Genomic DNA, 15424 nt, shown 5'->3' on the forward strand with positions numbered 1-15424 from the left:
CATACTTATATACATACATATATATTTTTCAAACATAATGTGCTGATATTTTTGAGAGTTAACATAACCGTTATAAAAGAAACCGTTATAAAAGAAGTGGGTATGTTAAAAAAAAAAAACACTGCACTCCGGACTATCACGGGATGCCTCTTGATGTCCCCAATAAAACACCTGCACAGTGAGGCCCTTATGCTTCCGGTTAAGGAACATAACGAGCTCCTCTCCAAGCAGTTTCTGCTGGGGTGTTTTCGCAGAAGTCCACCACCCATAGCAGACGTAGAGCTCGAGTTGTCTCGCGATACCAGAATGACCCTCACGCAACTTCGTTCTGGAGAAGGTTAAACTCCTACTTATCTAGAAGAGAGCCCGACATTCCCATATGTTGACGACAACCAAACTATTACTTATCATTCAAACGAGGATTAGATAACCGTTACAACAATAACAATAAAGTGGGTATGTTTTTATACCGATTTTGCCCATTTTGCTCAAGTAACTCAAGTGCGGTAAGTGTATAAAATACGAATAATCCAACAAAGAGTCTTACGTTTCAAGTAAAAGCGGTATGTATGTAAAGGTATAATATTAATAAATATGTAAAAAAAATTCTATTCCAAGTTTGAAACTCTGAAAAAGGTATCGATATAAGCTAATGTTTTATACTCCCAATATTGTTTTGAAATTCTTTATAGTTTCTCGTACACGAGTACTTACATATAAGTAAAATAAAACACAATTGTTATTGTTTTTAGATGGTCGTACTTCAGCTGCACTGCTGCATGTTTTTAATATTATTAAAATAGCGATTTTAATGTATCTTTATAAATATAAAAGAAATATATAAGCATGCTTATATTTTTGCATGTATAAAAATCATTTCTCCATATTCATGTGAATGTTGTTTATTATATAACAATAACTTACTACTTATTTTGTATTAAATACATACATAGTAAGAGCGTATTCTTCAATATAGAGCTCTTAAATTCATATACTCGTATATTTATCTTACGTACTATCTAATCAGCAGGAATATTTCATGTTAACAATTGGCAAATTCTCTTAAGTAATTCAGCGAATGCAAGTTCGTCTTGCATTTTATATTATTAATTGTATATAAATATATATACTGGACAGACTCGTTTAATTAAATATTTTGATTTTGTAAGACTTTGTATACAAAGTTTATTAACTTCACATTTTGTATAAAAATAAGTGTTGTTGTTCAGGAATTGTTGTCTATTAAGAAATTGTGCAATCGCAGCACATCAATGTGTAGTAAAGACACTTTACCACTTTATCGTCTTCATCGGCAGCGCCGTCTTTGGCGTTTTGCTTGCTCGGTACGCCGTCAAGTTGGTCTAACTCCTTCGTAGTTGAGATCTTCTTTTTCTTTTTTTTGTTTTTCTTACTTAGCAATTCCTTGCCATTGCGTTCGAGAAATAGCTCATCAATCCATTCAAGATCGTTACTGGGCAATTTCGTATTATCGGATATACTTTCGATGGAATCGATATCATTCTGAAATGGTCATTTTGTTATTTTTATTTTAATGAATAATATAACAGTATTAGTACAGTAAGCCGATATTACCTGATGATTGTTATTTTCATTTTTATGGTAATGCTTCTTCTTGGCGGACAAACCAGCCATAGAATCTCGTTCACTATGTTGTTTAGGTGTGTTGGACGGCGATGGTGTGGTCGCTGTTGAAGCCGTCGTACCAGCCGATACATTCAAGAGCACACTGGTCGCGCCCTCAGGTGGTGGAGTATTAAGACCATTTTTAGGTGGTGATGGCAGGTCGTACACGTCGATTTCGTTCGAAATGTCTTTGCCAAGAATCGAGAAACGATTCTCCTGCATTAAAAAGATTATATATACATATATATACATTTACCCATATTTTAAGTGAAAGTCAAATACTCGTAAATACTTACATCGATTATTTCTGCCGTTGTGGTTGTGGTCACAGTTGTAAGCGCAGTTTTGGCCGGCATACTGCCAGAGTTTGGACTTTTGTCGCTTTCCGTTGTACTAGAAGTTGTTATAACAATTAATTTCGGTGTGGCACCAGTGTCGGGACTGTTCGGTATAGATACTAGAGGCGTTGTTGAGGCTGTACTACTAGGTGTTTGTGCTGCGTTATGGACATTGGCATCAGCGCTTATGCTGCCTTCGGCTGTTGAGATAGATATTGTTGGTGTAGTTGTTGAATTGGTACATTTCTCTACACCCACAGCGCCGAGGGTACAAGCAGCAGACGTTATGCCAGAAACTGAAGGACCGTCAAAAAGGTTATTGTCAGGATCGCTAAATAAAAAAAAAAAAAAAATTTTTAAAAGACCAAATTAGAAAACCGATCGGAGGTGATATGGTGTTTAAAAATGCGTTAGGCAGATGCTTATGGACATACATAGTTATAAAAATGTAAGGTGCATATTTGAATATATGTACAAATGTAGGGATGTATGCGGCATTTGATTGTACAATAATTACATGTTTACATGTGCATAACTTAGTGCGATGAGATTGTATGTCAATTATTGGAGTTTCTGTATGCGCATCGCGTTCACAACAATGCTTGTGTTAGGCTAAAATGATGATGTCACAATTATCAAATGACAAAGTATGAAATAAATAATGGTTGTATAATGTCTATATGTATGTATAAAAAAAGCGCTCCAACCGTTAATGTTTTAAATATATTTGCTAAATTTTGTTGTTATATTTTACTTTTTCTTTACAATTCAAATATGTAAAGCATACACTTGTGTGACTTCAATGCTTGAACATTCGAATGACGTATTCTTTATTTGACTTAAAACTCTTTTGCACTCAATGACTAATCGGTGTACTTTTCGCTTTTAAGCACTCAGATTTTGGATTTTAAGGTTTTTAGCAATTTTTACATCGTTTATTTTTGTTTAAGGTTGTCTTTGTTGTAGTTATTCAAACACCTCCAGAAAATCAGAGCGAATAAATACCAGCAGAAGAAGCAAATTAAACGTATAAAATAACACTGAAAGATGCTCAACATCTTCGGCATCCGCGTAGCTGATGTTGCGCTTTTTAATGAGCAGTTCAAAATCCGGGAAATCTCACGCCAAATAAGCGTAATTAATCATTTGGCACACCAACGCAAGCATTAAACCGAACACCTTCCTCTAATAATTGAACAGCTGAGATTGAGATTTGCCAGTCGCATATTCAGTCGAGCGTAATATGGAGAAGCTCAAATTGCGAGTAGAGTACTCAGTGCTTTAGTTTTACTTGATTTCATAAATAGACACTGTGAGCATGGAACGGTCTCAACAAGCTCGTTCAATGAAATATGATTGCTCTAAAGCTTGGAAAGAGAGGCAGTATACATGTCATATGTGTGTACTACATTAAAAACAGAAAAAAAAAACTTTTGTTTATAAATAAGTTGGAGCGCGAATTGTAAACAAAAACAATAACCGTCTCATTTGTTGCAATTTTTGTGATTTTTGTTATGGAACGTGCTTATGAAGTAATGTTTACAGTTGTATTAAGTCTTCGAGACAACTTGGACGTTAGTGTGAAATATAAAGTACCTAGATATCTATGGAATGTATTTATGTAAAATTGAATGAACTTCGTCTGCAAAACCAAATTGGTTTCCAGTGACGGTTGATTTAATTAAAATAACTAATATTCGTAAAATTTTAGGATCTATCATTCTCAAGATATGTTATTAGTTATATATTAGCTGTTTATAACTTTTAACTAGTTTAAAAACATATGTACAAATTTAATTTTAATTAGTCTAGTTTTTCAAATCAATTTAAGTCATAAGGTGGGTTTAGATGTGAAGGAATGAATTTTCGAATTGTAATGAAATGCTTACATACCCGTGTCATTATGGCATAAAATGGTGTTTGGAGTGTCAAAACAGTTATTTAAGTATAATATGATGAATTATATTTGTATAACTTACGAATGCTATTTAATGCCATCATCCACTTAATATTGCGAAAGTATGTACAGATTAGATGGAAGATGTTGTTGAACACCAGATTAAAAGATATAGTAGTTTTTTGTTTAAATTCTTTTAAAAAATGTGTATTTTATACAGCGGAAACTTACGCTTCTAATAAGTCTTTTTGATTTTTACCCCCACCCAGGGACCACACTTCACTTTTCTTTTGTTCGCCTTTGTGCGGTACATGTTTGTTGGTGGAGTCGAAACGACCTTTGGGATGGCTTTTGCGTCGCCCCGGTATCCAAAGTATGCGGAGACCTGACGAACCGGACGACTTATTTGATAATTTGCCGCTACTAAAGAATTTATTGCGCGACGAAGACATTTCTTCAGTTGTTGATATTTATAGTTGGCTTATTTTGAAATGCTCTTTTGTTTTTTTTGAAAGAAAGTGAAATATAATAACAGTATCTATGTATTATATAAACTAGAGGAAGAAAACAAATATATAATCACTGTTTTATATATTATTAAGAAACATAAATATAAATCCATATGTGCTTAAAGTTTTAAAAAAATTGATGGAAACTATCGAAGTAATATGTTCCTTTGAGTGAGAGTTATTTATGAGTATACAGAGGAAGATAAAACAAAAAAAAAAACAAGAAAAAACGTTAACATCAGTTGCGCCGAAGCTTGTTCCCGTATATACAACCGTCGCAGCTCATCATGCTGATCATTTATATATATTATATGTACATATATTTTTAAGAGTCTCCAACGTTTCCTTCGAGGCAAACTTAAAATAGGTATGTACTCTGTTCAGGGTATAATAAATGTATTTCTCAATAGAGGATATTCGTTGGAATTAATTTATAGTTCAGCTGTCGAAAGTAATGTGTCAAAAGTGGTGGTTGTCTATGCTCTAAACTTACATAAAAATTGTATCTTATCTTATCAAAGGTATGGTAAAATACTAAAATGTTAAACATCGGTGTCTTTATACTTGTATTATATAATGATTAAAGAAGAAATACATAGGCATTCTTCGACAATTACTAAGTTCCCAAAATACATCTCTAAGATTGCAAAAATGATTATAATCCAACCGATCTCGTTATCGGGCCAAGCAAGAACACTAAAACTTTCAAAAATATATTCCGCATTGGTGCAGATAACTTACAACTAAATCGAAATATGATCTAAAGTCCGTTTAATTAAAGACTCAGACATCAACAATTCAATCAATTTTACAAATAACCAATATTGAAGTTTCTGAGGGCTGTGTCGAATTGGCTTAAAAACTTTTTGCGTGACTTAAATGTTATTTACCATTAAATTTACAAATCTACACTTTTTAGCTACGTTTTAACATAACTTTCGTTAAGCCACATACATATGTATGTATGGAATGTGTATATAAAAGTGGTAAGAAATGGGAGAAACGTGATGTTTATTGGGTGCACGAACTAAAGACGTATTGTCACCATAAACATCATGTGCTTGTGTTGCTTGTAGCATTATTGTTACTCATGCTAATACAAAATCAAAAACAAAGATCGGCAAGAATATGCCTGTTCCCATCGGCCAGAGCTCATAACTTCAAGATCGTAAAATGTGGAGCGACTCAATGCAGACGTTCTGTGGATAAGTCAATAGACCACCAAGCGCTAAACAACAACTATAATCCATATACATATGTATATGTACAATAGATACATACATATATACGCTTGGTAGCCATAAACAATTGCTGCTGAGTATTGATCGACTATGAGAGAACTGCAGCACGGCCCAGCACGGGAAATAAACCAGCATAATGAGTTGGAGTCTTTAGAACATTGAAGACATAGACACCATTGGTTGCAATAATTCGTAAAATAAAGCGTGTCTGCCGTTCTTTATGACCGATGCTAGTACGTATGCGACTGCAAAAACAACAAATACGGTAATGCACCAATGTACCCAACCTCAAGTTCAGTTGGTTGCTTTTTGTACAGCGACGTTGATGCTGCCTCTTGTCGGGTTTGATTTACCTGCAAGCTAAAAAAGATGACAACAGATTCTTACAGTCCCCATACGAAATCAAATCAATTAATATTTTTAAAAGATTCTTACACGTACAGCCGAAAAGTTGAAAACTTTTTAAAGTAATGTTTATACCTATATGTGAACTAGCCCCTCAGTTTTGGAGATATCGATCTAAATTTTGCACCTGTCCTTTTCTCAGCAAGAAGCTGCTCATTTGTCGGAACAGCCCACATCGCACTACTATAGCATATAGATGTCATACAAACTGAACGATTAAAATCGAGTGCTTGCATGGAAAACTTTTTTAATTGACTTTTTACTCTAAGGCAACACCGCAATCTCCGAAGAAATTTTTCAGATCGGACTACTAAAGCTATAGCTGTCATACAAACTGACCGATCAAAATTAAGTTCTCGTTAGAAAACTTGAACCTATTAAAAACCTAGGGTATTATAACTTCGGTGTAAGCAATGTTAACTTTTTTTGTAATTATGTACGTAAATATTTTTATATCTTTCCATTGGCACTAGCTTTTTAACGAGTATGCAGAAGTGTAATAAAATACAAATCGGCCTGCGAGGTGTGGTCACATAAATTACAAATTACACAATGCTACAAGTAACTGAAATTGTCTTTAGAGCATGATTTTTAACATGAAGCCTCGAATTATCCGCCCGCCAAGCAAAGAAATTAAATCAAAGAACTTGAAGCGGTCGAACAAAGCATCAGCTCTTTTAGCAACGTTAGACGCTTGTTGATGCAGCGTAAAAGGGGTATTCAGACCGAACATCGAATCGAATCCGAACCGAATCTGGTAATTCATTAAAACACTTTCAACAAACAATGAATCAAATGAATTTTTTAGGCTGCGACGTAAAACAAACAGCTGATTTGATGTTACCAAGTAACGAAAAAATTATCAAGCTTGCCAGTCTGGTACCTTGTTACTCGGTAGAACGATAGTATGTTAATTTTATAAAAACAAAATACATGTAAAAAACTACCGAATAACGACTAACGAATTAACAATCCTAATCTGAATACCCCTAAAGATTTGTGTATATACCACATACACATAACGTATCCAGGTATGTACATATGTATGTTATGTATAGTCAAGCACTTCTTACAAAGTTATTCGCATAGTTTTGCTTTAAAGTACACATAAAACAAGTTCGAAGCCAGCAACCAAATTGAAATTCCAATAGCTTTAAACAACAATACCAAGCTTAAGGCAATAAAAGCATTCTTTGCTTCGATCTGCTTAAGCTTAAGTATGCAGAACGCAAAATGCATTTCTAAATATGTATGTAAATGCTACAATTCTCTTGTTTTAGAGTTACCGAAATATCAACAAATTACCGAATTGAATTTTGGTAGTTATTAGTAAGAAGGTATTCATATTATAAATTAAGCTTGGTAACGTTCGGGTTACATAGACCCGACTCTCTTGGAACGGCGGTTATAAATTCTCGGAATGGTTCTCGTAATTTCGGAAAAATACTTATATCGTTATTGTTATGAAGCGGCACACATAGCCTGAATTAAAAAAAAAAACAAGAGACAACGTAAACTTCGGTTGCACCAAAGTTATAATACCCTTCACAAATACAAAAGATTCCTTATAAGAACTTTGATCGGTCAGTTTGAATGGCAGGTATAAGGTATATTGACTATCTGAACAATTTCTTCGGAGATTACACCATTACCTTGTATAATAACTCATGCCAAATTTGATGAAGACATCTCGTCAAATTAAAAGTTTTCCATGCAAGCATTCCGATCTTTCAGTTTGTATGGCTATAGTGATCCGACCTAAACCATTTCTTTGGAAGTTGCACCAATGCCTTAGGCAATTATCCATGCCAAATTTCTTAAAGATATCTCGTAAAAAGTTTTCCATACAAGTACTTGTTTTCGATTGTTCAGTTTGTACAATATGTCAGCTATATGCGATATTAGATCAGATCGATATCTCAAAAAGTGAGGGGCTAGTTCATATATACTGACGGACATGACTAAATCGACTTATCCCGTCACGCTGATCATTTTTATACATATACATATACATTTTATAGAGTCCCTGACGTTTTTTCGGTGTTACAAACAAAGTGCCAACTTAACAATTTACCCTGTTCAGGGTATAAAACGATTTTTTCAAATCTCTTTAGATTATTTATACCTTTGAAAAATAAAATACTAAAATTTGAAACGATATCTCAAATGGTTTGAGTTATAGCCATTGAAAGAGTAATGTTGTTGTAGCGGCAGAATTCTGCCAAGTTAACAGTCCTTGGTGGGATAAAACGTCCAATCGCAGTAGTAATCACTCGGTTCCATCAGTTCATCTTTAAACGCGTTTTATCAAAACTACACTTTTGAAATTTGCTTGAGTGATTACTCGGATAGAAATAATCTTATCACTTCCCAATTTTTTGCATACCAGTTTTTTAGTCTGATCAAAAATCGAATTGGGGCAGGTAAAACGATCACAATTTTAGGCAGAATTCAGCTTTTTTTAAACACCGCCATTCTGTAATTTTTTTTTAATTTTTTCCACCGTAGGTCGTAGGGGCAATAGTGGAGGATATATTTTTTAGAATCGTTGGAGATTGCGCGTAACTCGAAAAACATTTAATTCAAAAAATTACTTTAAACTTTTGTTTAACTAACAATATGATTACTTATATTTGTCGATTTGTATATAAAACAGGGACCAAAAAGGTTCAATTTTATCTAACCATATCAAGAGTTTGAAAAATATTCAGAATCGTACGGGCAGATAGACGTCTCAGTACTCCTCTAATATATAAAATATATATACATATATGTTTAGGGTATAAAATGTAGAGACAATCGCGTACAAGTCAAGCAAACACATTACGGTTCACTCATATATACAAGTATATGTACGTACATATACATATGTATGTATTGAAGCAAAAGTAAAAATAATTAAAACTACGAAAAATACCAAGTTTGAAATATTCATAGCGGCAATAAAAATGCCAAAAGATCATAGCGATGCCGCAGCGGGCGACGACGCCAAGAAAGGTGCAGCCGCAAACGAGGTTTCAATTAATTGATCAACGTGCTTTGTTCACTTGTTGTCGTAGATTAAGGTCAAACGAGCTAGTGGACAAACCGCGAAAATACTTGATTGTCAAGCTGACTACGCAATGATACGTAATCGTTTTTTGAAATTTCAAAAATATAGTGTCAATTATAATATTTGACAATAGAGATTTAATGAGACTTATCAGCTTCCCATAGGTAGAGGTTTAAAAACATAAATTTTTTCTTTAGCTTTATCTTAACCTGAGGATATTCTTGAAGAATGTAGTGACGAAATGTGTTCATTGACTCCGATCGATAGAAACGGCCGATAGACGAACATCGACAATGAACAGTATTTGGTGGTACTCCATAATTTGGGAAATAAGTATTTAAAAATGTTTAAACAAGAAAAAATGTTAATTTCGATTCTACGTGAGCTATAATATCCATGACAAATACAAAGGGATTCCTTACAAGAAGTATGATCGGTCAGTTTGTATAGCTATTATAATAACCCATGCCAAATTTCGTGCAGATATCTCTTCAAATGAAAGTTTTTTCCATACAAGAAGTTGATTTTAATCGGTCAGTTAGTATGGCAGCTATATGCCATAGTGGTCCGATCTGAACAATTTATTCGGATATTATAGCGTTGCTTTGGAATATTATCTAATTTAAAATGTCAATTTGTAAGGCAGTTATACTTGTATGCTACAATTATCCGATATTCGCGGTTGCGACAAATAAGCAGCTACGATATCTCCAAAACTGAGTTTGCGTATATAGGTTACAGACAGACGGCCATGACTAAATCAACTCAGCTCGTCACTCTGATCATTTACCATATATGTTATAGATAAACCATATATGGTATACATATACAGTGTGCGACAAAACGAAAGTACATTTTTATTTTTTTTATTTGGGTATTCATTATTATTTTTAAATTAGTAAAGATTAAATAAATTAACTTAATAAAAAAAAAATTAAAATTCATTTATGAAAAACTCCAAAATTCTGATGCGACAAAACTAAAGCACATGGCTTTGATTTCTAACTGTACACATTAATTTTTTCCCTAACAATAGAAAAAAAAATGTGGAAAACGGTTGGCCTCAAGGGCCATCCCTGCAACTTCCCTCTAATTTCATACGCTAACGTTCAAATTTCGCTTTTTTCACTACTTTTGAGCTCTTCGAAATTTTTCGTTTTCGATATCTAGCAAGTAAATCAACCGATTTCGACCCGGTTTGCGGCAAACGATGTGTTTCTTCAAGGTTTAGAACTGATTAGTTTTTGGTGTCGATCGGTCAAGTCGTTTGGAAAAAAACGATTTTTTGATTTATTTTTGAGATTTCTCGAAATCTACTGGTCCGATTGGGTCCAAACTTACACGAAATTCAAGTGCAATGAAACCCTTTGGAATGCCGTTTAGTTTATTCAAATCGGTTGAGCAGTTTAACAGTTATAAGAGGGTCACATACATCCACACATACATACAGACATACGGACATCATCGTAGAAATGTTCGGGGAAGCTTCCTCGACCCTCAGAACGTCGAGATCTGTTGAGAACTCGATTTTTGCAAAATGGGGTGAAACCAATATCTTCCCGATTTTTAGAAAATTTTCCATTTTCTTAGCGGGAAGTTAAAAATAGTGCATCTTCAGTTACGATTCGGTATTCAATGAGGTTGGTCGAAATAAGTAAGTACTCTGCTCATTTTAGAGAAAAAAATTGTTAATGATTTTAAAAGAATCGGTTTTGACTATAGTTTGAAATAAATCATGCTATTGTTTCCCAAACATTAAGCCGAACGAGAGGATAAGGCAGTCATTCGGGCAATAAAAAATAACCTTTTTATATCTGCAACATCTATTGCAAGGCAATTGCCGGTTAAATATTATGTTGTATGGATCGAGCTGTTCAAGGTGGATTTTCATGCTACAGGAGTGCAAGAAAGCTGTACATGACTTGAAAAAACAGACTGGCGCGTCTGCAATTTGCGAAGATCTACATAAATTGGACGATTACAAAATGGCGAACTATACTTCTTTCCGACGAATCGAAGTTCAATATGAAAGGTTCAGAAGGGATAAAGCTGGTACGCAGGCCGAACGGACAACGTTATACAACGTATACAACAGTCATGGTGAAACACGGTGGAGGCAATGTATTATTGTGGGGTTGTTTTTCGGGTCATGGAATAGGGCCAATTCATCATATCAATGGCATAATGGGCAGATTCATGTATAAAAATATTCTTCAGAATGATGAAAAAAACCGTGGGTTGTTGATAACAGGATTGAGACATAGAGAATCTATAGGAAATTGTAGATCGAAAAATTAGACGAGAACGTGACGCTTTATTCATACAAATAAAGGAAGCATGAAAAAGCATTTCCGACAACACATTAAATAAATTTACTGAGTCCTCGCCAATGTGCAGCTGTACTGAAAAATAAGGGATAAGCAACAAAATATTGGAAGACTAAAATTTTTCAATCATAAAACCATTTCTTGCTTTCGTCTTGTCACTCTAGAATTTTGGAGTTTTTCATATACATATGCTTTTTTATCTTTTATATTAATAAGTTAGTTTGTTGAATTTTTACTCGTATATATATATATATTTATACATACATACATATGTGCATACGTAAGTTTCATAAATTATTAATTATAATCAGCGATGCCATTGCGATCTGGGGAAAATGCATTCAAGTAAATGTCCATTTGTCAGTCGAGATTTATTGCATTTTCATATCTGTGTTGTTGAAGAATATACATACATAGGGACATGTGTATGTGTCATTCGTCGTGGCAATAAATGCGAATATAGTATTTACTTACATACTATGTACATATGTACGCTTGTATCTACATCCAATTGAAAGAGCCACAGTATCGTTCTTCGCAAGAATATATGTACGTGAGAAGATGTGCTTACGTATTTAAAAAAGACGTTAATTTTTTATTTAGTACAAAATATAACAATATAATGACTGTACAATCCCGTTATAAAAAATATATTGTATATATTAATGTGTAACAAATTTTAATTCTTGTTATTTTAGTATAAAAAACCATTTATTCTTTTTTTATGTTTTTTTTTTTAACAATTCAAAGTGTTCACCAATGAAGTTGATGATCAATATCTAAGCATGCTGTAATATTCAGCTATTTCTTATAAGTTTTAAAGCTATTTTGCTAGCGGCACTGTAAGTACGAGTATTTACTGTTCGCATGATCTGGTCTGGACCGGTAGAGCAAACAATTACAATCAACACGTTATCGAGAAAATGAACAGCAACAACATCGACTAAACAGAAGATGAAGACGACGACGAGCTTAAATTTGGTTTCGTTTACGTCTACAAACATACATTAACGTTTTACGATAATTAATAAAAACCGTTTATCTATGTATGCGTATTCATTTGTTTATTGCAAACGTTTGTATATATGTACATACATATGTATATGTACATTTGTGCTAATCACTTAAGTGAATTACTGATATACTAATTGACTACAATTTTTTAAACACAGTTCTGTTATTTTTGGAGACTAAATTATTAGCACTCTTTGTTTGTGTATTGTAAATCGTGGAATTCATAGTTTTACTCTGTAATGCAAAAAATTTTGAAATTACACCAGTTTTGAATTTGGTTACCCAAACTAAAATCTTATAAACACTCTGTAGGTTAAATACTCAACAAACACAGGTCAATTATAAAATAGTGACGATACCAATTTACCATCGATTGTGCGAGTATAGCTATACTTGCACATATATATATGTATATATGTATGTACATATTTATTATTTATTAATTCGTTGCTTCACACAAACAAAGCCTCAATATGGAAATGCTTTACCATGCCTATTCTCAGCTCTATGTCTATATACATATATGTATGTAAATAAATGTGTCCGATATATATATATGTTCATACATATAAACAAAACAAAAGACCAATTTCAATCTAAGTATGCTGTTGACAATTTATAAATACAATATTAATAATATTGAACTTAAACTCAAACAAGTTTCATGAAGGGTATCAAGTTTTGTTGACAAAAACGTAATTAAATACATATATTACTAATTTTGATATAAAATTGGTCAGTATTGAATAAAGAATAGCGTTAATATGATCATTACTTATTTAAAAACAAGTGTTTGTTAAACTCAATGGAGCGAGTCAAAATTCGTTTGCACCTTGCAGAGGCCTATCAAGTTTCATATAATACAAGTATATTCTATAAATACGTATTTCCATGCAAAAACGTACACTAAATTTGTATGTTGTGGGTTTGGTTAATATTATATCGAATTCAGTACTGAAAAAGCTGGCCTCAACATAACTAGCTTCACTCGGTATCACAACACTTTTTTTTATTGACAAGCAACAGCAGGAGTTTGATGTTTCTTTATCTTCTTCGACAAAAACCCGTTTACTGGTTGCAGCAACAAGAAAAAATAGCAGGTTGTCTTTGCTTTGCTTGGCTTATTACCTTTACCGATGAAATTATTCGTGCTCCAACTTCTGGTCTTACGCCACTTACAAACGAACAGCTATTGCTTGTTAGTTAATGAGAAAATTAGAGGGTCGATTTAATCTAGATTTAAGTAATGAATTTATTTCTCAATTAATCGGAACATTAGTTCGTGATTTGATTTTTTTTTGTAGTTTCGGAAAACGTGACGATCATTTGCGATCAGCATGACTATTGCGTTCATTTTAACTTGCTCGAAAGTAATTAACTTATTTATATGATGTTTTTGACCTTGTTCTGCAATTAATCTTGAATCACTTACCGTTAGGCGTTTAGTTATTCTATTCTATTTCTTCCTAGTGATCATTGATCAACATATTAATTTATTAGGAAGATTGAACAGATAAAATGCCATTAACGATAAAGAATTAAAGAAATTGTGAAATAATACCATGGATAATTTTTTTTATCAAATAATATTTTTTTTTAAAACTATTTCGACAAAGATTTCTAAATTGCTCACATAGTCACATTATAATTTTGATACATATGAATTTAATATTGTTGTATCAAAAGTGTTAATTATGTTGAGGGCAATTTTTGTTTTACATATCTGTAAGCAATTCCGTATAAATAAATATTTTATAAGATCAAATAAAATGTGTGCGCTTATGTTAAACTTACCTCCACTGTTTGCTATTAAGCAATTTTATGGTGCTGCCTGTTTTATTGCCCGCTGAGATTCCAAACATTAAGATAAAAATGATTTGTCGTCTTAAAACTCACTGACTGACTAATTAGAGACTTCTTTGACACCAGACTTATTTTACTGGTACTTATATGTACTAACCAAGGAATTCTGTTGGTGTTCCATTGCTGTCGCTTACGTTGGTGTAGTGCGTATTTATGTATCGCTTAATTCGGCGAAGAAAGTTAAAAACCAGTTCGACAAGCAGAGTTTTTACGGGTGAACAAAAGCATCCCACCTTTATCCAGAAAATATGAAATAAGCACAGAATCACCAATAAACAGTTTTTGTTATGCACGTTAGGTATTACCGCACAAAGCGAATTATTTAAATTTTACAAACGGTATGTCTAATTAGTTTTTACCACTGGTTTCTTATCAAATTATTTTGAACTTAGTAAGAAATTTTGTGGTCACTTAAATTGCACAAAAAAAATGAAAAATGTTGACGTTGCTGTTTCAACACTTTCGGCTACCAGTCTTTATGCCTTCGTGAGGCATTCTTCGCTGCAGAGATTTTCTCTACATGTTTCAAATTCAAGCGGTGCGTCTTCTTGGCTTTTTCTTTGTAAGCCAACAAATACTTGCTTTGTTTCAAATACAAAATAATAATTAGTTAATTTTTGTTGAGACTGTTATAAACAAACCTAATACAATAAAAATTTTAAAAACTAAATACACTTTGTGAAAAAAAGCCGGGATATAATTATGTCTTCAAATTAAGACAGCAAACAGTAAAACACATTTAAACAATTTTAAACACTTCTTAATACATTCAATTTCGACGACAAACTGAGGAAGTTTTGTTAAAACAAAATTAACAACAACAGGGCTGTATTGGTAGGCATTTATGTCAGATTCGAAAGCGTACTTTTAGGTAAAATGGTAACACTGACTCAATAGATAACAAATAAGTGTCACAACAACGCAACGATAATTGCAAGACGCTGACCACAGATACTCTTGTTTACGAAAGAGAGGTGTAGAATTGAGAATAAACATTTACAGAAAGCAGAGAACGTATATGATATATATTCTCTGGTATATATATTAATAATTTATTTAATGTATATATAATATACGTTCTCTGCATCAAACAAGTTCTGAAGCTTTCTTGCAAACACAAATTAAAAACAATTT

The 15424-nt window shown here is 33.0% G+C and overlaps 1 protein-coding gene across 7 annotated transcripts; it reads right to left on the minus strand.

Annotated features, from left to right (window-relative positions):
- Window positions 1-736: 736 nt before the first annotated feature.
- LOC106615825 (dual specificity protein kinase shkD) lies at window positions 737-15078 on the minus strand. Of its 7 annotated transcripts, none has more exons than XM_036365555.2 (6): window positions 14932-15078; window positions 14222-14523; window positions 4111-4375; window positions 1941-2313; window positions 1594-1860; window positions 737-1521 (listed from the first exon to the last, which is right to left on the minus strand). In XM_036365555.2, the coding sequence occupies exons 3-6, from the start codon at window positions 4329-4331 to the stop codon at window positions 1243-1245; spliced, it is 1140 nt and encodes a 379-aa protein (XP_036221448.2). In that variant the 5' UTR covers window positions 4332-4375; window positions 14222-14523; window positions 14932-15078; the 3' UTR covers window positions 737-1242. The 7 variants fall into 7 exon arrangements, with proteins under 7 accessions (XP_036221448.2, XP_069965580.1, XP_014087659.2 ...); XM_070109479.1 differs by having other exon boundaries at window positions 14964-15072; XM_014232184.3 differs by having other exon boundaries at window positions 14222-14871; window positions 14964-15070.
- Window positions 15079-15424: the final 346 nt, after the last annotated feature.

Source organism: Bactrocera oleae, chromosome 5 (genome assembly GCF_042242935.1).
Source record: "Bactrocera oleae isolate idBacOlea1 chromosome 5, idBacOlea1, whole genome shotgun sequence".
NCBI classification, from domain to species: Eukaryota; Metazoa; Arthropoda; class Insecta; order Diptera; family Tephritidae; genus Bactrocera; species Bactrocera oleae.

Excerpts from the sequence above, each read along its gene's own strand:
- LOC106615825 (XM_036365555.2), bottom strand. The coding sequence starts at position 4,331 with ATGTCTTCGTCGCGCAATAAATTCTTTAGTAGCGGCAAATTATCAAAT. Across the intron at positions 2,314-4,110 it reads CAAAAAGACTTATTAGAAGC|CGATCCTGACAATAACCTTT; the intron begins GTAAGTTTCCGC and ends TTTTTTATTTAG. Across the intron at positions 1,861-1,940 it reads CAACGGCAGAAATAATCGAT|GAGAATCGTTTCTCGATTCT; the intron begins GTAAGTATTTAC and ends TTTTTAATGCAG.